The sequence below is a fragment of the Acanthopagrus latus genome, chromosome 7 (assembly GCF_904848185.1).
Source record: "Acanthopagrus latus isolate v.2019 chromosome 7, fAcaLat1.1, whole genome shotgun sequence".
NCBI classification, from domain to species: domain Eukaryota; kingdom Metazoa; phylum Chordata; class Actinopteri; order Spariformes; family Sparidae; genus Acanthopagrus; species Acanthopagrus latus.
This window is the reverse complement of record NC_051045.1, coordinates 31,079,665-31,106,460: the sequence shown is the minus strand read 5'-3', so window position 1 is coordinate 31,106,460 and position 26,796 is coordinate 31,079,665. Positions and strand designations below refer to the sequence as shown.

At 42.1% G+C, this 26,796-nt stretch overlaps 1 protein-coding gene across 10 annotated transcripts in view; it reads left to right on the top strand.

The window, feature by feature from the left end:
• Nucleotides 1-1,265: 1,265 nt before the first annotated feature.
• Nucleotides 1,266-26,796, top strand: part of vps13d (vacuolar protein sorting 13 homolog D) — an 89,274-nt gene continuing 63,743 nt past the window's right edge. For 6 of the 10 annotated variants that reach the window (XM_037103280.1, XM_037103279.1, XM_037103282.1 and 3 more), the window contains exons 1-19: nt 1,266-1,406; nt 3,698-3,902; nt 5,520-5,597; nt 6,584-6,774; nt 7,789-7,869; nt 9,327-9,443; nt 9,679-9,783; nt 10,288-10,458; nt 11,074-11,174; nt 13,703-13,871; nt 14,594-14,695; nt 16,958-17,147; nt 17,379-17,561; nt 19,737-19,867; nt 22,020-22,074; nt 22,882-23,061; nt 23,992-24,122; nt 24,207-24,339; nt 24,453-26,717. In XM_037103280.1, the coding sequence (XP_036959175.1) occupies nt 3,806-3,902; nt 5,520-5,597; nt 6,584-6,774; nt 7,789-7,869; nt 9,327-9,443; nt 9,679-9,783; nt 10,288-10,458; nt 11,074-11,174; nt 13,703-13,871; nt 14,594-14,695; nt 16,958-17,147; nt 17,379-17,561; nt 19,737-19,867; nt 22,020-22,074; nt 22,882-23,061; nt 23,992-24,122; nt 24,207-24,339; nt 24,453-26,717 (4,480 nt within the window). In that variant the 5' untranslated portion in view covers nt 1,266-1,406; nt 3,698-3,805. Of the gene's footprint in view, nt 1,407-3,099; nt 3,201-3,697; nt 3,903-5,519; nt 5,598-6,583; nt 6,775-7,788; nt 7,870-9,326; nt 9,444-9,678; nt 9,784-10,287; nt 10,459-11,073; nt 11,175-13,702; nt 13,872-14,593; nt 14,696-16,957; nt 17,148-17,378; nt 17,562-19,736; nt 19,868-22,019; nt 22,075-22,881; nt 23,062-23,991; nt 24,123-24,206; nt 24,340-24,452; nt 26,718-26,796 lie in introns of all 10 variants that reach the window. The other 4 variants (XM_037103284.1, XM_037103283.1, XM_037103278.1 and 1 more) reach the window with 2 other exon arrangements.

The following is a 26,796-nucleotide window of genomic DNA, read 5'->3' as shown; positions in this document are numbered from 1 at the left end:
TCCGTACCACCAGCTTATCAGTTCACACAGGTTCGGTTCACCAGTGCTGCGCCTCTGATACCAACTCCGGAGACGCATCAGAGCTGCAGCGAAACCTCACCCCTCACTACATCTGAGACTTTTGAAAATTGGCGCAGGATTTGTCAGAGGGCGGTGTAAATGGGGCTACAGATTCGAGACACTTCTCAGATGACTACAATAAAGAGACAGACACTCCTCATGATGTCACCGCGGAGGAATCACAGAGACCCATATTCTATTCAATTTGTTGCCAGTCCTGACACAACTCTCAGTTTTCAAGTAGGGCTAATCAGAGAGTGAAATGTCAGAAATGAGTCAGTGTGCCACTACTAAACATAATGACTTGTTAATCATGTGATCATTTGGGGTTAATATCAGATAAGTGGAATGACAAGCACTCCCTCCTTTTCCGTTTTCATGTGACATTTATGCTGACTTAAATTTGTTTTAATTATAGAACTGCTCAGAAACGTTCTACCTCCGTCCTTGCCTTTCTAGATTTCCTTGCTCTTTTGTGATATTTGTCTTTTCAAATGTTTGTCAAATTTTTCATATTCATTTTGTTTTATAAAAATGTATTCTTTCTTGATTCGCAGGATGAAGTCATTTGAGTTGCCTGCTATTTGTGTTGCTGTATCATTATCTCCTCGAACGCTGTTTGGGCTGGGTCTCTACTTGTTCGACTCTTGTTTTGTCGGTTTTTCTTGTTCTATATCAAGTTTACAGAAAAACACTCTGTTTCCAGCAGGGCTCGGTTCAACAGCGCCTCCCTGCGGACCAAACGACATCCTAGGTTTTACATGCCTCAAGTGCTTATGTTGCGTTTACGGTCTCCCTGTTTTGTTCCGCGCTTGTCCGTGTACAAAAGCAGGACCCTTCAGACGATAAATTACAAATTGGGGGTACTATTCACACAACTTTTCACAATATGATTAATACATCAGCGAAATACTCTCACGGCTCTCAGCTTAAAGCAAGGTTGTTATGGCCCTTGCATAATTATGTCAATAGGAAAACTCCGCAACATTACTTTTGGAATATCACACATATTGACATTATCAGATTACATAGCAATGTTTTCAGTTCGTACAGTGCTATGCGCCAATACAACGTGGGGAAAAATAATAATAGATAAACTTGTTAACTCTGATTTCGATGTCAAATTACGCGTTTCCCCGTTTTGTGTCAACGCAACACGAGAGGAATGGTTTGTTTTCGTCACGTGACAGGAAGTATGTATTGGAAGTTCACGCTATTAGCACGAATGGCTATTCGGAAGTGTCTTTATTTATGATGCAGCGAGACGCAGTTCTGAAGACTTGAGATACAACAATCACCCTTTTATTCTGGGAGAATTATCTGTGTTTTCCATGAAAACGAGCACGGTCAGTATTGCCTTTGAGTCCGATGTACTACCAACTGTCTGTGTGAGCCTAAGAGCACTCAACCTTCGCATGCCAGGTTTAGCTAAGTGGCTAGCTAAGTTTGATCACAACCTTGCCCTATCAGTTACCGACACCACGCCGAGTTTTGTCCTGTCTGCGTTTTAGTCCGTCTGTTGTCATGTTTTACTTTTTCCTAGTTCAGCTATTGTCAGCCAGGTGGCCGACGGTTGTTACGCAGCGTAAGTAATGCTAACTGTCCCTGAAGTCCTGTCCTTAGTGGTTTGGAAGAGACATGACCACCTACTGACAGCAGTATTAGGCTGGCACCGACATGGACTTTACAAAGCTGGCGCGATGATTCGATGAATAGTTACCGCTGTTATCTTTTGCTGTGGGTCAGTAACATTGTTGAGGGTATAACGCTGAGTTCACGGTAGCTGTTGTCAGGTCATGTTAAGATGCTGCTTTGCCAACAGCTAACGAACTTAAGTTGAATATGTTAAAGTTACTGTAACCCTGCCAATGTGGGATAAGTGCATGCAGCCTGGGTAAGCCACGGCCCGTGAGATTAGACCCGGCCACTCCTTTCATTCTGTAAGTAACTGTTAAGTTAGCTAGCTGTCAATGACAGCCCGACCTCGCTTCACTTTTCCAGTCTGGTGTGGCAGAGTTGTTTGCTAATTAAAATTTGAGATAATGTTTTGACAAAATACATGATATATCTCCAATGAATACTAACACTACCATCAAAAAGTTTGAAGATAATAGAATAGTTATTCTTGGGAATATCTATAGTCAAAATATCTGTTACTCATTTTTATGCAGGGCCAAATAACTTCTAAATCTAAAAGCAGACAGAACTGTTCAGACACTACGCAGACATTTGATGGCAAGGAAGTAAAAACTAGTGGACAGATACATTTTTGAAAGTGTCAGGGTCTTTGTTTCTTTTATTCTTACTTATTCAAATGTACAATACAAGATTTTACATTAACCAGGTGAGTTAGTATGGAATGACCCTATTAGGACACTGGCACAGAAATGAAGTATTCCCAGTGCCAATTTTACTTAAAGGTTGTAATGACCAGTGTAAACTAGAAGTCTTACTGAGATTTATGTCTTGTATGCTCTAAAAAACACATTTAGAGTCATATGGAATCATGCTTGATTAAAGCAACAAGATTTAACGTTTTCACCTGAAACCAGCAGCTGCAGTTATATTCATAGTTTTCATGTGGTGTCGCACTCCCAGGGAAGTGCCCTCTTGGAGGGCAAAAGATGACTCCCTGCTGCCCGCCAGCATAGGAAGCAAGTGATGCATTTGGTTTGGAACCAGTTTCGTTTTGCCAAATTTCCGGATAGTTGTCGTGCTATCAGATGCACTAACAGACGAGGAGACAAGCCCGGGCTGTGCTTCTACAGAATTTCGTCCAGAGAGGACGAGAATGTGGTTTTGTGCCATAAAACGTACCTCTGTCCCTGGAGAGGGCAAACAATGGCAGCCGTCCAAATACACAGATATTTCCAGCTAACAAGTATATACTTTTTATTAACTATCATATTTTTAGCCATGAGTCAGATCTGTTTTTAATCATTTTGACATGGTGTCGTGTATAGAGGCATCTGTCTGCACTTCTATAAGCTTTCAACACTTGAAGTCTATGTCCATATCTTTCTTTTCTGTGGTTGACAGGTGATCTAAATAACTGTGAGGGGAAATGTTCTGGTTTTTGCCATGTGTCTACGGGAAGTCTGGTATGAGTCGCGGTCTTGGTCTACAATGTTGTCGTCCAGGTCAGCACGCAGGTCACGTGACTGAAAAATATGAATTGATGGCACAGTGTGTTGTAACAGGGTGAATGGTGTCTCTGTCACTCGTTTCTGCTCTTACTTCAGTGAGAGGGGAGGGTAATAGTGTTACATACATATTAACTTTAACATACACGTTTTCAACACACAACATTGTTATAATGTCATCAGTTTGTTTGCAGTTAGCACCTATGTTACATCTGACCTGGGATTTGTAGTGTTACACTCAGAAACTGTGGGGGTTGCCAAATCACACAAAATGACAATTTTTACATAATGTTACTTTAAACAATACACGCCATATTCACAGCCAGTATTTGTAGTCAGGTGTCTGTTGGTTGCAGGCACATCCTTGCCCTTGATCTTCAGGAGAACTGAATGATTTAACCAAATGAGGACAGAATTGAATGACCTCAATGAAACTCTACTTTACTCCACTCTGTTTAATTTGATGAAAAAAATGTGTGTCTTGTGTTTGTTAGACATTGAATACCTCCCCTGTGAGGGCTACAATCAAGAGGGCAGTGATTTCATCTTCACAATATCCTCCCACATCTTGGAGTAGCTCTCACCATCCCTGAGCCACCAGGATGTTGGAAGGCCTTGTTGCCTGGGTGCTAAACACATACCTGGGGAAATATGTCAGCATCTTGAACACGGATCAGCTCTCCATCGCCCTTCTCAAAGGTAAATGTACATGCATCTATTTTCACATGATGAACTATATTCTCAGTTTATTAGGTCACAGCAGAAGCTAATGCACAGTGATGCAACAGCTCTGTAATAAATCCTCAGTTCATCAAGGTTCTAATGTTCAGTTTTGTTTCGATGAGTTGGTTCAACCTCATTATCATTTTAAAGTTGTGGTGCTGAAGAGCACATCACAAAGAGGCATTTCTGTTATTGATAGAAATGGTTTGTACAACATTCTTACTCACTTTGTAAGTTGCGGGATGCTGCGTTTTACTTGATATGTTAATGTTCACATGCGCTGTGGCTTACCCTGAATGTTCTCCACAATTGTGACGACCACTGAGGTATTGGCAGAGAACCAGTAAGATGAGAATGTAATGCAATTTTGTCATTACAAATGATCCTATCGGTTTAACAGTTTTTAAAGTTTAAGTTTAAGGTTTTGAATCCTTGAAAAATATTCATGGATACCTTAGGGTCTCATCCTCCTTTAGCTTTAATGACAGCAATGCACTCGAGATGGCATGGACTCCACAAGTCAGTGTAAAACCTGCTGACTCACCTTATCCCAGGATGATTTGACAGTTTTCCACAAAGTTTCTTGTGATGTCACAGAGTGCTGCTTGTGATGTCACAGAGTGCTGCTTGTGATGTCACAGAGTGCTGCTTGTGATGTCACAGAGTGCTTAGCTTTCTCAGTTTTCAAGTGGCCCCATAAATGTTGAACAGGATTGAGGTCAGGAGACTAGGGAGGACAGTCCATGACAGTAAGGACACCTTGGTCTTCTTTGGTCTTCAGTAGTTGTGTCAAAGCTTTGAGGTGTCTTTGGGCTCATTATCCTGCTGCAGTATGAATGTGCCTGTCAGTCGAGGCTGCATCAGCACTCCGTCTAGAGATTTGGAGTCCTCTTCTGACAGGACTTACTGGAGTCTTTTATTTAGTAAACAATATTTCTGTTATGAAGTTGCTTCTATATCTTTCAGTGAACTAAGCTTGATGTATTGATGTTCTGATGGCATGCTCACTTGGGCCCTGCCTGATCGTGCTTTGGATACAACCGATCCAATTACTGTAAACCATCAGAGATCCATGCACAGAGAGCATTATTTTTTTTATGAAAAGGATGATGCAGACACCCATGTTCGCTTTCTGATTGCGTCTTGTCAGTATATGTAGCATCAATAGCAAATGTGAAGGCAGTGTATGAGTTATGTCATGTGATATTGTGGAGTATTTGAGGTTGTGTATTGACACAATGGATGTTTATATTTAGAAAGACACAAACAGAAACTGAAAGTACAAAGAGACAAAATGGCTGTTAATAGATAACAGAAAAATAGAACTATCAACACCACAAATTTCTTATGATCAAAAGTTGAATTGACACCTCTAAAACATTAGAAATTAGTCTGCATTAGTCTTAGCAAGGTGAACCAAATAAACTGGCAAATAAGTGTATGTTATTGTAGGAGCTGTGATTTAAACCAGCACTGTGTTATTTTGATGACAATATCATTGAGAAACTACAAACAATTTTTGAATTGGTTTATTTTAAAATATCATCACATTTGGAAAGTGAGTGTGTTTGTCTGTTTCCTGTCATTCCTCAGGTGCAGTGGAGCTGGAGAACCTCCCTCTGAGGAAAGATGCCCTCCGAGAGTTTGACCTGCCATTTGAAGTCAAAGCAGGTGAGACACACTGATTGCTTTCCGTCATAACAAGCTGAAATGGGTGAAGTGTCCTCTAACATAATGACGGTGAACAGCATTCTTTATCGTAAAAGGTGGCTTTTCACAATAAGTCTAAGGGAGTATTGGAGTTTCCCACAATTAATTAATGTGTGGGAATCACTGGATAGCATATCAGTTTGGCTCTGGTGGCAGCAGAAATGGTCTACATGTCAACGTTGTCAGATCCAAACAAAGAATTCCTCCCTTAAAAAAACAGACAGATTTCTCTGAATCAAATCATGGACTTGAATTAAGTAGCCTTGGTCCTCTCAGCCTAATCTCATTGCTGTGCATGTAGTAAGTCCTCAGGACCTGCAGGTGTTCAGTTGAGTGGGTTGCTGATAAAATTTGTGCTTTCTGATGAATCTTACCATTAAATTCATGTTTGATGGTATATGGTTGTGTGTGTGTGTGTGTGTGTGTGTTTGCATGCGTGCTTGTGTCTGTCTGTCTGTCTGTCTGTGCGTGTGTTGGGGCATGAATTTAAAATGGCCACCATGATTTTGATGAATCACCTTGTATTCAAAATGGTGGACATGGGTGCATTACACCAAAGGAAGGTAATTGAGCAAACGCGTGGTATTTAAAGAAAGGTAAGGGTTGTAACGCTGCTGGATACACACAAGTTGGAGCTGAGTGAGTTACAGACTGTCTCGTCCAGCAAGTTGGGAACTGTGTAAGAGTAAATTTGAACATTTTTGGCAACACACACCCTTACGGCTTACCAATTATGCATTTTTTTGGCTTAGGAATACCTCATACCTAATTTGCACCTGATTCCAACTACTGTAAATATAATGGTCTGAAATATATCTAAATATTAATCAATGTTCAACATTTAAGGTTTAATTCTAACATTTGATGAAGTTTAATGAAGCTATTATTTTTTTAGCTCCAGGCTGTTTCCTGTAGTGAGATCATTGCAACATGTTGTCTTTCACTAGGCTTCATTGGAAAGATTACTCTTCAGATCCCTTTCTACCGGCCTCACAGTGATCCATGGGTCATCTCCATGTCCCAGCTTACCCTCATCATTGGCCCTGCCCAGTTACAGGAGTATGATGGAGAGAAGGAGAGAGAGGAGGAGAGAGAGCGCAAACAACGCCTCCTCAAGGCTCTTGAAGACAAATTCAAAGTAGGTTTATCAACACGACAGATATTGTGCTTTCTGCTTATCACACTAATGTAACAGAACCAAAAACAACAGAATCCTCTCTTATATAACCAACCAGCAATTTAGGTTTCTGGTCTCCAATGAGCATTACAGCCTCACAGGGGACCCCGGAGTAGCCACAGACCTGTAGTCATGTGCAACATGATTGTGGTGATTATAGAGATCTTCCCATGTTTTTAGCATTTTCAGCTTCTTTGTTGCAACATCCATATTTGCAGAATTGGAGTTCAAGTTCATCAGTTTTGCTGATACTGATCTTAAAGGGATAGTTCATGTTTTTTGAAGTGGGGTCATATAAAGTACATATCTATAGTCGATCTGTTCTCTACTGTAATCAGCGATCAGCACAGCCTCAGTTTGGAGAAGCAGAGAGTCGCTCCAGCCCAGACGCTCAGCTTTGTACTGCAGTGAACAGAGTCCAGAGAAAAAGAGAAATAAACCTCCTAAAACAAGGCTCACCTTAAAAAATCTATAACAGTTCAAGTGTACATTGTAAAGGGAAAATTCACACCGCTTTACATCGCCGTCAGACCGCCCTTTATCTTGGCACTTCAGTCCAGCTTTAAGGAGCAAGAGTGTCTTTCTTGCTCAGCAGCCTCTCAGAATATATTGATTTAAAACACACTTGACTGTGGACACTGATACCTGTCTTCCAGCAGCTTCTAATTCATTGCAGACTTTCCACAACATTCCATAATCACCTAAGTTGACAGGTCAGGTTACTGTACGTATATTTTTGATTTGATCCAGCAGATTTGCACTGTTTTTCAGAAGACCTATAATAAATTAATTATTGAACCAAATTCATGAATGTTTTTGACACAAGTAATATGTGTTCCACTTGTTCCATCACAGAAAAAATAGAGATGCAGAAATCATTAAATTGAAGACTGCCATGTACATGTTCTTTACAAGTAGATGGAAGCTGCATGTAGGTGCATATACTGTATAACTGCATGTGTTTTGCTCCTATAGAGTGAGTGCGAACAGAGAGGGGAATCCTACTGGTACTCTGTCACTGCCTCAATGGTCACCAGGATTGTGGAAAACATTGAGGTAAGCCATCAAACATTAGATATTAGAGCTGTAATTATATGGCAATGTTCAGACTGTCATCTAAATCAGTTTTTTGGCATATCCAAATTGTACCCACATTTATTTTAGGAGCATAAACCACTTGAAATGCAATTTTTACAAAAAACACATTTGCAAGTTGATGCCTCCGTCCTGACGCTCTGGCCCCTCATATCAAATATCAAAGTGTCTTTTTGGTTACTCGCAGCTGAACACACGATGACATCTCGTCCACAGAGACAAAAGTATTTCAGAGCGGCTGAGCAGAGCCATGCTGCTCCCTGCATAGCTATCTGGAAGACAACACAGAGAACAAGTCACAGTGTGATTGTTAGGACAGTCAGATGATGAATCTCCGTTTTTCATGCTCCCATGTTCGAAAGCCATGTCTCCAGCGTATGTAGTTATTGACACATAAACCAGTACCACAGCAACCCATGCAGGTGGGTTGGTGATGGCCTGGACACAAAATGCTGATCCGATCACTTACAAATAACAGTGGGAACAGTCCATCTCAAAGATCTGATCTGAGAGATTTTGTCTGATTTGCCTACAGTCTGAAAACAGCCTATGAGAAACAACTCATGTGTTCTATGTATCAGCTCAAACAATTTATATAGTGAGTGAGTAAACTGTACAGCCCATTTGAAAATAGATAGACAGACAGACTGTACATTCAGGTACATATACAGTCAAATACAAGAGCAAATCCAGAAACATTAAATATTCTATATACAATATAAAAAAAAACTTCTTTATACAGTAAAATGCTAACGTAGCTATAAATTATATGAATACTGAGTTAGACGAGAAAGGTAAGTGGAACAAAGTGTTTGAGGGGATAAGGTGCAGTATTAGGGCCCTGCGATGAGCTGGCGACTTGTCCAGGGAGCACCCTGCCCTCGCCCTGAGACAAGGCTGGGACTGGCTCCAGCAGCAACACCCCACGACCCCATGGAAAGGGATAAGTGGTTACAGACAATGACATGACATGACAGGTGCAGTATTGACAGTAATGATAATTTGAAGCGCATTATTGGAGTGTTGTGGAGTGTGTGTTATAGAGTCACATTTTATATCACCAAGGGTAAGCTACATAACAGAAAGGCCTCTTTGTTTAATATATAGCAAGAGAAACCTGATTAATGTTCATATGGGCACCTGTTGTTTTAAGACAATTTTAACCAAACTTTTAAGCAAGTAAGCAACTGATTTTGTATGATGATGCAATGAAACACAACAGAGACTGAATCCATACGTTCCTTCAAAAGAAGGAAAGCTAAATAAGTAAATATGAGGACGGAATAAATGTTAGGACAGAGAATTTCCATGCCACTTCCTTGACGCTGTGGTATACTACCTGGCCACGAAAGCAGGTAGTAGGTAACTGTTTGACCATAAGTAAAAGGCTGACCTCTGGTTTCCTGGCTTATGTGTAGCTGAAGATCCAAGATGTGCATCTTAGATTTGAGGATGACTTCTCCAACCCAGAGAAACCCTACGCCTTTGGGGTTTGCATCAACAATGTTTCAGCTCAGAATCCTTCCAAAGAGTCGGTAAGAGTGCTTTTAAACTAATAATTGAATATGCACATGCCCAATATCCATTACACACTACTAGTTAAATGTATTTCAGTAACGCATTGCATTCACCACAAGATCTTTCATGTGTTCATGACTCTGTATGATCTCTTAATGAAACTGCATGTTGTAATTAAGGGGCCTCGGTTGATTCAGGACTGTTATAGGTCTTTACATTTGAGGTTTACAGAGATTTTCTTTGTATTTGCAGGTTCAGAAACTCCTCCGACAAAAGCAGTTAGAAATAGAAGACTTCAGCGTCTACTGGGATACACAGTGTGAAATGTTGGGAAAACTTCCTGCAAACCAGATCCAGGTCAGACACTTGTGCCATGCAGTTTATGTTGAGCAAAAGATTGTTCTCTGTTCACCAGTCTGCGAAATTGTTAATTTCCTACAGATATGAAATCTCGTCATCGCTTACAATACGACAAATCTTCTCCCCATGATTGTGATTGCAGTCAAGGGTGTTCTACTTTAAGCACACAACACCACAAGCCTCACTGAAAGATAGTGGCAGACAGTATTTACAATGTTACACATCATTGTACTTCTTGCATTTAAAGGACATCCTTCGTGAAGGAAGGAAATTTACCCAGATTACTTAAAGTTAAAAATCAGGTATATTGGTTATGTAATGTCTAACCCTACCTCACCTAAGTGACAAAATACAAGTTGCATGGTGGAGCATTAGCACTGCAAGACCTATGTAACTTGCACATTAGAAATGTTCTAACCAAATTAGATGTAAATGCATCGTCTTTCCAGTTCTAGAGACTAAGTTGTGTTTGAGTTGTCTGGTTGTTTTCTGACTGTACAGGAGGCAATGACCCGATGTATGCAGAGCCGTGAACATCAGTACATCTTTGAACCAGTGTGTGCCTCCGTGTTGCTTAGAAGAAATGCCTCCAAGGAGCCTCTTAGGTCTCGAAACACCCCACGGATTGAAGGCCAAGTTCAATTGGAGCCCATGTCTTTACGCCTGTCGCAGGTCTGTGTTAGCATCTGACATTTTGCTTTATCAACAATGGGAGATGAATTACCAGGATATATAACATTGGTCATCTTGTTAGAATGCAATGTTCTGCTGTAAAGTCTTGGGTCCTGGCATTCATGTACTGTAGATGCCACTTGACATGCATTACTCACCAAACACTGTTGCAGACCATGTACAACCACTCATTGCAACTATACGCCTGATCCACTGAAGGAAATACCACTAATAATCGTCAAATTAAAACTCTTTTATCTGAGTGTTAAAAGTGTTTTAATCTGAAAAATGACTTATGACGTGACTAATATGACTAGCCACTGTACAGTTGATTTTACCCCCCACAATGTGTAAAAGCACAACAAGCCACAAAAAGACATGAATAAGATAGAATTGCTGAGACTTAACATAACAACATAGCATGTTTTTAAGTCTTTTCATTTATTCCATTGGCTGTGTGGTTGTGTTGGTCTGAGCTCATGTCTACTGTGCCTGCCTTTTACAACAAATTTCAATTCCACTTATTCTGAACCCCAGGCTGTGTTTTACTGATCATGTTATGACACAGGAGCAGGCACACAGAGTAGTAACTGTGTATTTGCTTGTTGTCTTTAGGTCCAGTACCAGCAGATCATGGCTTTCCTCAAAGAGCTGGACCGCCGGGAGCGAGAGCTTCTTTACCGAAAGTGGAGGCCTAAAGTCCCCATTTCTGGGAAGTAAGTTCACACAGAAGTTCTTGCTTTAAAAAGTGAAATGAATTAAAACTGCAAGCAGTGATGAATGGGCCCTTCTCCACATACATTGGGCTGTTGCGATGTCGGAGGGCGCGTGCCTAGATGTATGTCATGTTGTAGTGTATGATGTGTGGAAAACAAGCAGTAGATGTCATGTAAATGGGATGAAGTTTGTCTGACTTCCTGTGTCCAGTGGGTGGCGCTATGGATATAACACAGTATTGATGTATCGACGTATTCAGAGCGACACCCTTTACATGTGTGAGCAATTTGGTGTAGATGGAAAATTGTATGTTGAAGTTATAAGGACTTGATGCTTTATGGCAACGCATCGAAATGGACCGCACCACCACACTCACCAGGTATAATGTTGGCAAAAGCTTTTGATATCTTTTCATCTTCAAGGATGAAACTGACTGAATGTGAAGTATGTGGTGTTAAATCTGTAGGAGGAGTTTGTTAAAGCACGAGGCATGGAAATGGGTCAAAATAGCAGCGAAAATCAAAATGGCGGACTTCCTGTTGGACTGACAGTTTGGGTCCATGGACTTTTTTGTACATCTACTCATGATACACATGCATACAGAATTTCGTAAATGTATGTGCGTGTAAGTCAGGGATTCCAGCAGGGGGCGCTATGGAGTCCCCTGACCACACCCACGGCCATTTAAGAAGAAATTTTGCCAGATATGACGTGTATTCCAAGTTTGGCGAGTTTTGGGGTATGTTCATGCCTCTAAAACGGCACTTAAATACGCAGAAGAAAAATAACTAGGACTGCAAGCAGTTATGAACAGGGGCCAAGCCCCCCTGTGCTACTCAGACCCCGCGCACTGCAGAGCCCACAGAAGTTTGCCCAAAGGATGACGGGCTTGGGGCAAAAGTGAGGCTGGCCTCAGGAGTGACGCCACATCAGTACTGTTTCATTACATTTCTATTATTGCAAGAAAAAATGAGAGTGACAAGGAAAAATGCATTTATGTTGATTAGTGTGTGGTGACTTAATAAAGGAACAGTACAGCAGAAGTGTGCGGGGCCTATGTCAGAAAACCTAGCTCTGTTCAGGAAATACATGAATATGATGTTTATGAATGTGTTCTTTAAAATGTGGAAGTTAAAGGCAAAAGCCCATTTACATCCGTTATAGTGCCACCTATAGGCCAATTAGCACCAAATTTGGCGCAGAGCCTCTGGATGACTTCAGGAACAATTGACTCAAGTTTGATGTTGAAAGCCTTTAGTTCAACCGAAATATGAAACAATATGTGTTTTTTAGCTAGCCAAACAGATTGTTTGGTTATAACTAGCAGATTTTTTGGAGTGCCAAAATTCTTTCGACAATTTTTCATCAGACTCATCTGGAGATTGTATGTGCAACGTTTCAGACAGATGGAGCTCAAATTGTAGGAGGAGTTCGAAAAAGTAGGTTTTGCATATGTGGCGATTTAGCAAAGGAAATGTGCAGCAGAAGTGTGCATGACCTATGTCAGAAAAGCCAGCTCTGTTCAGGGAACATATGGATATAAGGTTTGCAAATGTGTTATTTAAAATGTGGAAGTTTCAGGCAAAAATGTGATCACATCCATTTTAGTGCCACCTAGTGGCGTACATCTGCAATTTCTGGTATGGGAGAACTGTGTCCTATTCTCTATGTACCATATAAATTTCAAAGCTCTTAGCATAATAGTTTGGCTGAAATTAATGTTTGTTGTTTATGTTGTAATAAGCCACGCCCACATTGACCAGTCATGACCACCTTCAAGATATGGCCTCAGGATTTGCCCTACATCATACCGACCAATTTTGTAGAAATCGATGTCACCGTTCAAGCGATTTAAACTTCCCATATTTTTAGCGCCCCCTAGAGGCCAAAATTCGCCAAATTTGGCTCATCCCTTCCCAGTGTCATAGCAACCAAGGATCTCAAATTTGGTGTTAATAGCATTTAGTTAGACCGAGATATCAAGCACTTTACATTTTTATAGCTACCTACAGAAATTTGTTCGTTAATAATTTGCACATTTTTTGACCGAGCAAAATTCTTTTGATAGCTTTAGATTAGGTCCAGTTGGGGCACCGCATAGCTCAGTTGGTAGCGCGCGCGACCCATGTGCCGAGGCTCTGCAGCGGGTTCGACTCCCGGCCCGGGTCCCTTTGCTGCGTGTCACTCCCCGTCTCTTACCCTGTTTCCTGTCTATCTCTTCACCTGTACTATCGAAATAAAGCCAGAAAGGCCAAAAAAATATCTTAAAAAAAAAAAAAAAAAAAGATTAGGTCCAGTTGAAGAGTGTATGTACCAAGTTTAACGCATATCGGACAAAATCTCAAGCTCGGGCTTGGCCTCCTAATAATCCTGGTGATTCCAGTAGGTCCTCAAACTGGTCAGTGCTCGGGCCCTAGTGATCCAACAAACTGTTCATTGCATTTCACTGTTACATACTGTGTTTACCGTGTAATAAACCTTTGTATCTTTGAATCAAAGTTGAGCTTGTAACAATTATTCCTTGCAGCTGCCGGCAGTGGTGGTTGTTTGCCATCCAGGCAAACCTGAATGAAATCAGGGAGCAGCGGCGGCGAAGCAGCTGGCACTTTGCCCTTCAGCGGGCAAGAGACACCCAGACCTATACCAGTCTCTACTTCAGAAAGCTCAAAGGAGTCCCCTTGAGTGCTCAGGAAGAGGTACAAAATCAGAATTAAGTCTATTGTCAAGTATGTTTTCAAATACAGGGAATTTGGTATTTTGGTAGATGACAATAAATATAGTCAGAGAAAAAAAGAATAGAAAGTAGAACATAGAAACATTCCTACAAAGACTCCCTACAGGATATTGTTACACTGTGGTGGGTGGACCTCAGACATCTATGGGGGCTCAAAGGGCATGTTCCCCTGAAAGAAAATGTTGTACATTTTTGATTAAAGCTCCAATGTATTGGACTAAGTGGCATCTATCAGCTAGGTATTTTGTTTCAACGAACAAAATACCCCTTGCCTCATCTTCCTCCTGTGATGGTCACTAAATACACAGAAGGCTAGAGAAGGTGTTTGGTTTGTCCATTCTGGACTACAGTGCAAACATAGTGGTGAAGTATGTTGTATTGTGGGAGAGGACCTGTTCTCTCTGTAGATAAAAACAGTTCAAACACAACAGTTCTTAGCATCAGGTGACTGTACAGTGATGAAAACATCAATATTATAATACATTACTGCCAATAGAAATTTCTGACACAGACATCAAGGTCTTCGTAGGGGAGGTGAGGTCAGAAAGCTCATGTAGTTGATACTTCCCTTTATCCAGACTGGTGATTCTATACATGGAATTTTGTATGTCTGTGACTATCAGAATTATGGTTATTGCTCTCTCCTGATTTACTGTCCTGATGTGTGCTTTTGTCATCAACTAGGGTGAGCTGGAGCGAGTGGAAGAGGAGCAGACATTGGAGGAGCTGCAGAGTCTCAGAGAAATTGTCCATGACTGGTTTCGAAAGCAGGAAGAGATTGCTGAGGTAAGTTTAGATGATGCATAATGTTGTTTACAATTAGAATGACAAAGCATTAGGGTTTTTGTGTCCCTGTGATATGATAAAGCCCCTCTGCCTTACAGGCACACGAGATGTGTGTTCAGCGCTGCTGCGTGACATTATTTCTCGCTTTTCATTTCGGCATCCATGTTCACAGGTGTTTCATGTCACAGTTTAAGGCCCCCACACACCGCCAAGACGTCCAACTGCCTTATCCGACCACTCTCTGACCCCGACCCGTTCGGCAGAAAAGTTGCATTGAAACACATCGCTTCGACGTGCTGCCTGCTGCACAGTAGCGTGTAGGTTCTGCGCTTGCTCGAGATGCAATAAGTGGGTGGCTCTAGTGTATAGACAGCTGCATCCTAAACATGCAGCGAGGCATTACCAAACGAACACAATTCATTTGTCCTGAACGGACATAATAACAGCTAGTCTCATGCCAGTACTCCAAAACATGAACCATGTGTAGAAAACCAATGCGCACACAGTATTCCCCCTTCCCACACACTGCGCTGATTCTCTAGCACACCGCCAATCAGAGAACCCAATGGCCCAGACGGCCGACAGCCAACCTCCTCAGACTTCACATGCTGAATCGGAGCAGGCAACGTCCGAGCGACTCCGAAAGCTTCCAACACAGCTGAACACAACAAACATATTTGTTCCCGACCTCGTCTGAGTCTCTCCAAACGCTTCAGACATCCAACGATGTGTTCCTGCCTTTAGACTGTTCACACTGGATGCATGAGACGTGCTTCTTGCACGTGTCAAGCATGGCTGATGCATTGCGCAATTCGGAGCCTCACCTATTTCTAACATGTCATGCGTGGTTCTCTGTAAAAATCAACCTGAAAACGACCTGTGGAGTCATATGGACATCATACCACTGTTTCATTACAGATGCACTGCATCAGCAATGCTTTCAACTAGGGCTGTCAGGCAATTAAACAAATTAATCTAATTAATTACAGGATTTGTAATTAATTAATCTAATTAATCGCATTTTAATCTCATATCTGCTAAAGGTACCCAAATCAAGAATTCGAATTCCAGGACATTACAAAATTGTATTGCATGACTAATCAATTGAATACACTAAGAAGAGAAGATTTCACATTTTTTTGGTGAAGTGCGTTTCATAAATGAAATTTAAAAGAAAATGGTCAAGCACGTCCCAGCAAACCAATCAGGCAGGTGCATTATTCAAAAATGCAATACAAATACACTTAAATAAATAAAAGTCAGAAATAAAATAAGGCTGAGTCTCAAATAGGCACTTAAGCAGACTCTCAATTCAAAATGAGAACTAAAGCTGACTCAATACAGCAATTCAAAATGAATAAGGCTGTGAACAGTGACATAGAATTTGTCTTCAAAATAAGAGCTATACATTGCACCCCATTTAGAACTGGGTTCTTAGCGGGGGGCTTTTAATTTGAAAGTAGCGACTGTTCGTAGCTTGCCGACACAACAACAAGCTAACACAACCAAACAGCTACAGAGACCGAGGAGACACTGCATCTCCTGGATCTCTGCGGCTGTCCAGTTGTTCATCTTAATGTCTGCGGATGAAGTGATGGACTGACTGCTGTGATCAGCTGTCTCTTGGTTTTAAAACTCCCCGGCTGTGGGTTGCACAACAGTGCAGGTCATCGACACCTCCACCCACCTCACTCAGAGGCCGGCACATTTCCGCCTTGTTTTTGGATAGCAGGCGAGGCGGAAATAAGTGTTCCCTCCGAGGCGGAAAATTGGCGGACCAAAAGAGACCCCCAGTTGCCAGCCTCTGTCTAAAACCGCGGACCGAGCTGCCAAAAGGACGGGCAAATTGGCGGCTTGGTGCTCTGTCTAAAAACGGCTCATGTCTGTTGTCACCCTGCTTTATCTAGCGACACAGGTGGGAAGTGACAAACACGTCCGGACATGTTCCTCGGTGCTAGTGCTACCGTGACGTGCCACTGCCAAGTAGCCTACGGGTCATTCAGCGGGCCAAATTTAAAATGCTCACGCATTGAATTGCCACTCAGAATCTCAGAATTAATTGCATTCATTTTTATAATGCGTTAATTTGCAGTGTAGTTATTTCATCTAATTAACGCGTTAAACTGACAGCCCTACTTTCAACTGATTGTTTTTTAACTCACAATCAATCATCAACATTTCACTAACATCTACAGAATTTATTTCTGTAATTCATTTTTTGAATAGTTAGTTTCCGCCTATGTTTTTTGTCATCTCTTCCAGAATTTGCGAGAGCCCAGCAGTGAACCGAAGCCGTCGTCACCCACCACATCCATCCCCAAGAGTGGGAGTTCAGGGATGATTCAGTACCTCCAGTCTTGGTTCCCGGGCTGGGGAGGCTGGTATGGAGATTCCCAGGACCCAGACAGGCCTGAAGCACTTCTGCCAAGTCCTTCCTCGTGGGATATTCTGGGTGAGAAACTCTGAGAAGGGCTGACATTGATCACAAAGTTGATTTTATTTGAATTGCATATTTTGTCACATTTGGTAATTCTGAATGGGGTGAAATAAGTGTACTGTTAGATTTTTGTTTTTTCACCTTGTATTCTGTATTCTGTAGTCTTACCCCTGCAGTGACAGTCAGCATAATGATAGAATATCTAGGCATTCTGACTGCTGACTTGATGATATGATGCTTGCTCAGCAGAGACAGAGGACTTGTTCGATCCCTTGGAGGACTCTCACACTCTCAACACATTCACCAGGCGTGATCATTTATTTGCCCGGCTGGAGTTCTTATTGGAGAAGGGTGGAGTCACGCTCTTCCACCAGAACAGGATAGGGGACACCCTGCAGGAGAATGGGGTCATCCAGTTGGAATTCTCAGGTATGCAGAAGCAGCTTTTGGACCAAGGAAACATCTTTCAGGGTTTGCGTTGTCTTAAGAGTGTAGTTCACAATAGTGCAACTGTTACCAATGTGCAGACAGTTGGATGTGTTTTAGTTCAAAGATAAAAGGGCAGGACTGGTTGATAGGATAAAACATTATAATGCAGTACAGTATAATTATTTGTATATCACCATAGATGATAATTGTGATACTGGAAGGTGCACAGATAAACAAACAAGATGTCTGGTTTGGCTCATCCTGTACATTATTTCATGTAAAAGCTCTTCAAAAATAATGAAAACAAAACAAAAAAAAACTGTTAGGAAAATCTCTGACTTTTAAAATGTTTTTCATCTTACTATTGTAGCAGGCGGAACCTCTAAGCACCCACCCTCTGCACCACACACACACACACACACACACACACACACACACACACACACACACACACACACACACACACACACACACACACACACACACACACTCTGTTCAGCTCATTAAATAACTATGTATACTGGCTTCAAGTCAAAATGGCACACAGCTATTCCCCAGAAGAAGGGATATAGTATGTCACAACAGTGTGCATCGTAGTGTTGCCAACCCCTGGCAACGAGCCAAAAAGTCCATTTACCCATTTAGCATAAGTGGATTACTTCTCTTCTCCAACCTCTACACCTTAAAGTCACCAGACAGCAACCCAGCTCCCAGGCTGAGCATTCCCTGTAGCTGCCAACAGTGCACTGACTCAAATACAGGGGATAAACTCTGTTGTCGGAGGATTGCCAGGATTGTCTATTTTATGCAAGAGTCTGCCAAATTCTTGTATTGTTGGTTTCTTCGTTCCTGCTGATTCCTGGTGTAAAGTAATTGGCCATGCACTAGAATACATGGGTCCTTTTTGGAGGGTTGGCTTATAAACTAACCAAAAATTATTCTTGTCAGATATATACTCTGACTAGCACCCCAAAGAGTGGTTCCCCAGTCTAAATGAACTGTAAATGGAAATTTACTATACCTTACTTTTTTTCTTATTCCAGCGTGTTTGATCTTCTTCATTGTCACTAATTCATACGTTGCCTTTAGTAGGCATTAGGGCTGAACTATATATCGTTATCATATCTATATCTAGATATGAACATTCAAGATATTAATATTGAAAAATAAACTATATAAATAATACAGATTTCCCCACTTGTCCTGCATGTACAGCTCTGGCAGTCACAACAAACATCATTTTTGCTATTGCCCTTGAATGCACCGCTAAGGCCAGCCAACTACAAACCTCATTTCATGCTTGCTGTGGATCGACAGCTGAAGCCAACCAATGACAAACATTAGGGTGGGAATGGAGGAGACGGAGACGCACACACACACACAGTGTTGCCAACTTGGCAACTTTCTCACTAGATTTAGAGACTTTTCAGACCCTCTTAGCGACTTTATTTCTAAAAAGCGACGAGTGACAAATTTAACGACTTATTCAGATGCTCAGGGGAAAGATGAGAAATATATTATATTGTAATTCTCCTGCTCAGAGTCATCACATTCCATGGCTCCTCTGCAGCAGCACCGGGGTCTCTCCCCTCCCGAGCGGCTGTGCAGGCGGCAGGCCGGTGTGTCGGGGCCTGGCTGTGGCAGCAGGAGCGATACCGCGGCCGCTTGCTCTGTGGATTTGAGCCCAGATAGCTGCCGTTTACTCTGTTGATCCGTTAATTCTCTGACGTCTTTCTAGATTCCACTGGTACTTTACCGATAACCTGAAGCTGCTGAGTCTCGATCTTCACTTTCACTCTTCTCTCCAGATTAGGATGTCATCACTCATCTTGTAAAAATGCACAGAGTTCGTTTGATCTTCTCCCTCCTTTTACTGTTGTTACTTCAAATATATTTGTCTCTGTAGTAAGTTTGTGACAATTTGGTAATGATTTCTCTATCAACCATTTGTATATGGCTTACAATAATCTCTTTATTTTTCTGATAATGCTTGGTTTTCACTGAACCCGTAGTCATATTGTATCATATCGATATCAAGATATCTGCATGAATATCGAGATATGAAATTTTTTCCATATCGTTCAGCCCTAGTAGGCATCCATGTATGCTAAAATTGTCACTATAAAAATCTCTTTGAGAAATGTTGTTTAATTTACTGTGACCATGTTTCCACAGGAGTAAAGGTGATTGTGGAGTCTCTCCCTCGCTCCGAGTCTTCGTTGCTGTCTGTTAAGCTGGGAACTTTGTTCTTGAGAGACTTGACCACTCAGGGTACCATCTTCCCTGTCCTGGTTTCTCCCAAAACGGTAAGCAGTGATGGACAGATTTTGACAGTGAGTGAGTATGGACGGGACATGGAGGTATGCCAGAAAATGGACTGCGAACATGTGCGCGCCTGAGGGGAGCCTTGAATTCAGTCAAAACTTTTCTAAAATCTCTACAACTAATTGTCAGTTTCCATCTAGCAGATGTGTTCAGGAAGATCAGTAAGCACATTGCATTCTCTGTCAGAAAGACAACGAATTTGTCTTCAAAATAAGAGCTTTACATTGCACCCTACTGGAGTTTAGAACTGGGTTCTTCTTTTAATTTGAAAGTAGCGACCGTTCGTAGCGGGGCTGCACAGTGGCCCAGTGGCTAGCACTGCTGCCTCACAGCTAGAAGCCGGTTCGCGTCCCGGTTGGGACGCCTGGGCTCTTTCTGTGTGGAGTTTGTATGTTCTCCCTGTGCAAGCGTGGGTTTTCACCGGGTACTCCGGCTTCCTCCCACAGTCCAAAAACATACTGAGGTTAATTGATCATTCTAAATTGTCCGTAGTGTTCGTCTCTATGTGTGGCCCTGCGATGGAGTGGCGACCCGTCCAGGGTGTCCCCTGCCTTCGCCCTAAGTCAGCTGGGATAGGCTCCAGCCCCCCCAGATTAAGCGGCGTACATAGATAGTACAGATGATGGATGGATGGACCGTTCGTAGCTTGCCGCTACAATAACAAGCAGACAATGAAGACAGCTACAGAGACTGAAGAGCATCTCCTGGATCTCTGCGGCTGTCCAGTTGCTCATCTTGACGTCCTTGGATGAAGTGATGGACTGACTGCTGTGATCATCTGTTTCTTGGTTTAAAAACTCCCCAGCTGTGGGTCGCACAACAGTGCAGGTCATCTCCGCCCATCTCACGCACTGCACATTGAAGTCTTGGATTTAGATAACGTTAACAATGGCAGTGGAAAGAAGAGTACCCTCTGAGCCAGCAAATTGGCGCACCAAAACAGACTCCTCCCCTTCTGTCTAAGGCCCCGTCCACATGGGTGAAAACAATCTTTTTTTTCTCCGTCTTCCTTGTCATTAAGTGTCCAGACGAATCCACTGAAAAAGACCGAAAACGCTGTAGTTCATATTCCAGGCCTATACTTGGTGCTTGACATTCACCAGAAAAGGAGAAGAAGACACGGAGCATACGCAGAAAGCTTTTGCTCTGTATTTCGGTTGTCTAAAATCCTTTTTTGCTCAGCGTAGTGGCAGAGGAGCATAATATTTTGCCTTAGTAACTCCAACAGGCTCAATATCTGCTGCAGTACGAGCACAAGTGTGTTGTCCGCTGCCATTGTTGTCGCGAGACGTTGCGGGGTTCAGAGGTCGGAGGCTAGAGGTCGAGGGTGGGGCGATGGCGTCATCGTTTCGGACAGTATGTGAATTCGCCGTCCACATGAAAATGGAAGCTGCGTTTCCGGATTTCTCTACCCTGAGACCCGGTTTCAAAAAAGCATGTTTTCAGGCGCTGCGTTTTCAAAATCCGTATGGACGGTCGGCCAAAACGATGCAATACATGTACATTTTCGCAAAAGAGCGTTTTCGTGTGAACAGCCCCTAAATCCATGGACCTAGCCACATAAAGGACAGCCAAATTGGCGGCTTGCTGCCCAGTATAAAAACTGCCAATAACTAGGCAAACAAGGGCAGCCATGCACTGCAGGCACACTGTCAAATGGAAGTGCACAAGAAGAAGGTGCAGGTCATAGCGTCAACACCCTGTAGCCAGCACCTTTCTTCCAAGCAGAGAGACAGCAACTTGTCCAAAACCCATATTCATCTTGTCAAAACACACTCTTTAAGGGCTTGTTTTTTTCATTCTGCGGCAGATTGCGCTATTAAAATTGTGCTGTTGCGCGTTTCATGAGAGAAGTTGTCAGTCTCATTTCTTATATAGCATAATGTGATCATGTACAGATAGATACTTTATTATACATTGATACTGCGTTGTAATTCTGCTTGATTTTTCTCTCAAAATGCATCAGATTGATGCTTTTAAATATGAAATATTCAAAATTTTCTTCCAGACCCCCCCAGAGGGGTCGTGTCATTCTCACTTTTTTCAGCCCTGCCCTGTTTTCATGCCTGTTGTATAATTTTCTTTGCTATGTTGTATCACATTTGTAATATATGAACATATCCCTTGTTTTAGGACAAAGTTGTTGTTGCCATTAACCAGCCATCTGGTCAGTCCAGCAGTACCTCTGGTAAGAGTTTTGTTTTCTGTTATATGAACTGACTGACTATTCTGAAAGACTGAAGGGATTTGATTGTGCAAATTACAGACCAATAAGTATGTAGGAGCTTGTTTACAAATTGTTTAATTCAGTGATCACCACAAAAAATATTTTACATATTTCTTTTGGATTTTAATACTGATTTTAGGGTTGATTGAGTCAAATTCAAAGCTGTCTTTCTCTTCCATTCACATAAATCTTTATCAAAAATGTCTGTGCCAAGCAAAGGCACATAAAATAGTGTAAACACTGGAAATTCCACCATTGTGGACTCATGGTTCAAAAAGCCTTTTTTAGAGCACACTGAGCTACACTCATACAGCTCTGGAGTAGATGAAGACTTTTGTGTTCGTTTTTGCAGCCAACAACAGAGAAATTGGCTGCTTTGCTTGTATCTTCCACATCTTCCTATAGCAATGTCAGTCAGCAAGTTGTGTAGGACTGCCACCTAGGTGGAGGATGGTCCCCTAGTCAGTGGTCCCATGTTCCATACAAAGCAGAGTTACGCAAGGTAAAGGCTAGACTACAAACAAGGCATTTCTAGAAGTTCAGGAGCAGTGTCAGCTGTGGGAGAGAATAACTCCCTTCGCTGCGATGACGATGCCAACCTCCACAGCTGCTCACTGGGCTTTTAACTTATTCTTGATTACATGATACAAGTTCAACATTTTTTCTTGTGGCAATAATCAGATTCGGGTGGCTGCATGAATAACAATGTTCGCTGAAATGTTTGTCTTTTATGAGATATTGTATTTGTTTGTTTTTTTTTGTTTTTAGGATTCAGTGCAGAGAGCTCTTCACCACCAGTGTTTGAGATGATTTATGAGCGTAACCCTGCAAGGTGTAAGTTTGAGAGAAGACTAGAAGTGAACACTAGTCCACTAAACATCATTTACAACCCGCAAGCCATCAAAAAAGTGACTGAATTCTTCTATAAAGGAAGAGTTCATACCTCAGGTAAGTAATTAAAATCTATGTCCTTTCTTCGGTGTGCATACGTTTTTGTTACGATACTGTGGAATGTGCTTGTTGAATTACACATTGTGGGCATTGTGTCTTTCTGTTTCTGTCTTGTGACAAAGTTACTTATTCAAAGTGGCTTTGGACAAAAGTGTCTGCTTAATGGCCTAAATATAAATGTAAATGTGTGTTAAAAGTGAAAGAAAACTACACATTTAAAGATGTCCTTAAAGGATCAGTATGAATTTTGAGAGATGCGGATATAGAGAAGTGATTAAGCAAAACAACAGTCCTCAAATTTACCAGTCTCATGATTAACTTAATGTGAACTTGTTCTAAACAGTTTGTACACTCCTGAAATACATAATCTTTGCTGACTTATTTACCTCTTCTTGATCGCTCTTTTCACTTTTGGACATCGTACTGTGGGTCAAGTTATAAAAGCCTCTCATACCCCTTTCACACTGGACAAAACCAAAAAGCTTACACCCATCAACATTTGGCTTTTTTCTTCAATGTGATGGGGAAGACTTTACTCCCTCAATAAATGACACATAGGCTAAAACACAACATCAGGGTGGACACGCTTAATTTTTCAAACAATGTGTCTAATTCAGAATAAGGATTTCAATCACTGTGACCTGGCTGCTCTACCTCCTGAGCCACAGTAATCATATTTTTGCATCAAACTTCATACTGAAGGCAGTTTCATAACTTTAATTGACTAAAATAACAAAGTCAAAATGAATTATAATCAAATATGTCTGCTTGTGAGAAGATTAATGTATTTACTCTTAATTTACAAGTATAGAAGTCCATGAAATCTTTTACCCCCGATCCAAAAAATGTCAGATAACATTACATCTTCATCTATAGTTTTAATACCGGTGGATAATTGTAACATGAATATGTTTATATGATTCCAAGGTTTTGGCTATCAGTCAGAGCTGGAGCTGAGAGTGGCAGAGGCTGCCAGGAGGCAGTACAACAAGCTGAAGATGCAAACCAAGGCAGAGATCCGACAAACCATTGATCAGCTTCTTGTGGGAGAGTTTATTGTAAGAAAGATTAACTGGATAATGACATGACATTAATTGGCAGTTGAATCATCTCTAAATACCACTGATATGTTTGCTTTGTAGGAGAACAGTAAGCGTTGGACCATGAAGTTGGACATCTGTGCACCCCAGGTGATTTTCCCTGATGACTTCCAGTCAGGGGACCCAATGCTAGTTGTTGTTGATTTAGGCAGGATTCTCCTGACGAACTCTCAAGGTAAAACAAGCAGCCATTTAAAAAAATCAAATACACACCCAAATATATATGTTCTTTGGAATGATGTGGTTTTTAACTTAGCTGATACATGTTGTTATTCATTTCATTTGAAGATGACACTAAGGCCAGCTCAAAAGCTACTCAACCTGAAAGAGATGACATGAGTGATGATGAGTACCAGACTCCCCTTGCCACCCCACCAGAGTCTCCACCACCCGAACTAGACATGCCTTTGAAAGAACAGCTCAAAAGCCCTCCCAGCCTCAGGTCTCCTGAAAGTGTATATGCCTACAGCAGAAAGCTTTATGAAAAATACTCCTTGTCCTTTAAGGACCTGCAGATAATGGTTGGTCGCTGTAAAGATAACTGGAAACATCTGCAAGAGAGTGAGGTAGGGCCTACTCATGTGGTGGAGAAATTTAATGTCCTGCTACAGCTTGAGCAGAGACTGCGATACACATCGGACCCCCAGCTCCCTGGGGCTGTACTCTCAGGAATTCTACCCGACCTCAAGGTTCATATCAACCTTGAGAAGATGACTGCTCTTAGGAGTTGTTTGGCCAGGCTAAGTAATTCGTCTGTAAATGAGGGAGATAAAAGCCAGGAGACAGGCCCAAATATAAGGTGTCCTGATCCTCTTACCCTCCGCCATGACACGATCTTTCAGAGAGAGGACAGCTCCTGGAAGCTGCAAGGTTCAGCCAAGAACCTGACCCAGAGCGTGATGACTTTAGAGCAGCACACACGGGAAGTCCTTGTGGAATCGCGTCTACTTTTGGCTGAATTTAACATAAACTATATGCAGCTTGGTATAGAGAGTGATGGTCGCTACATATCTGTTCTCAAGGTATTTGGCACAAATGCTAATTTTGTCAAGCGGCCATATGATGCTGAAGTCTCTCTGACAGTCCATGGACTTCTGTTGGTGGACACCTTACAGACTTATGGCTCAGACTTCGACCTCCTTGTGGCTTCTCATAAGCATCTCAGTTTTGACATACCTACGGGCAGCCTCAGGGAGAGCGAACCTTCATCTCCTGTGTTGTCTGATGGCGGGTCTCCCCATCATCAGGGCCACCATACTGAATCAACCTCTGGTGTGGCCATGGAGAGAATATCCCCCTTCAGTTCATTTCTGAAAGACGAGGAGGCTCTGATTAAACTTGAGTACCAGTTTGTTAGCTCAGACTGCCCCTCAATGAACCTAGACAGCTCCCTCCAGGTGACAAGCATGCAGGTCAACAACTTGGACATCATTCTCAACCCTGAGACCATGGTGGAGCTACTTAAGTTTCTCCAGAAGTCATTCCCCAAAGAAGAAAGTGCCTGGACATCATCAGTACAGCAACATACAAAACAGCCTTACAGTGAAGAAGGGGAGGGGACATATCAGGCCACCTATGATCAAAACAAAGAGCTGACTGTGGAGATCCACCGCCTTAACCTGCTTCTCCTTCGGACCGTGTCCACTGGCACTGTCCTGGGTGCTGAGAAGAAAGGGTTGAAGATTGCCACTACCAGCATCACTGGCACCAAGGTCAATGTGTCCATGGGCAGTCGGTTGGACATCAATGGTTCCCTTGGGTCCATGCAGTTGGTTGACTTGACCCAGGAAGGAGGTCGAAGCCAGTTTGTGGTCAGCATTGGCAGTGTTGAGGAAAACTCCTCAACTCTTGGATTAACATTCCTTCCTGACACTGGTGGTTCTCCCTCAGAGGCTTTAAATTTCCGCCTTTTGGAGAAATCCCATGGCGAGTGTTCTTTGCACCTTCAAATGGCATCCTTGCATTATAATCACTCAGCCAAATTCCTGAAGGAGCTGAGTTTGTCTGCCAATGAGGTAGAAGACAATTTCCGCTCCATGCTGAAAAGTGCCGCTACCAAAGTGTCAACAGTTCTAGTCACTAAGACAGCAGAGTACAGTGGAATGGTTTCCCTATTTGAGACTCCATCACGGAGAACCCGGAATCAGAGTCAAAGCTGGGCCTATCCATTTGAGGATGAAGAAGATTTTCCAATGGAGGAGTCTGAGTCCGCATTAGATACATTAATGGTGAAGTTGACCCTTAACATCAGCATTGAATCACCAGTTGTGTCCATTCCCCGTAAACCTGGACACCACGAGCTATTGGTTGGTCATCTGGGAAGCATAACAATCCAGAATAGTGTCACTGGCCAGGGTTCTGAAGGAGAGCGATTGCAGGTGTTGGTGGAGGATATTCGATTGTATTCACTCAACATGAGTCACTTGACTGTGAAGAGAGCTCCCAGGGGGGATACAGCTGGCAGCTTGTCACCAGCCCACAATGGGAGCATTAATCAGGATGAACCACAGTTAACACGTCATGACTTCTTTGAATACCTCAACCGCGGTAAAGGTGAGAATCTAAAAAATTGTAAGATCAGTGGTATTCCAAATGTTATTTTCTATTTAGCAATGCAGATAATGCAATACAT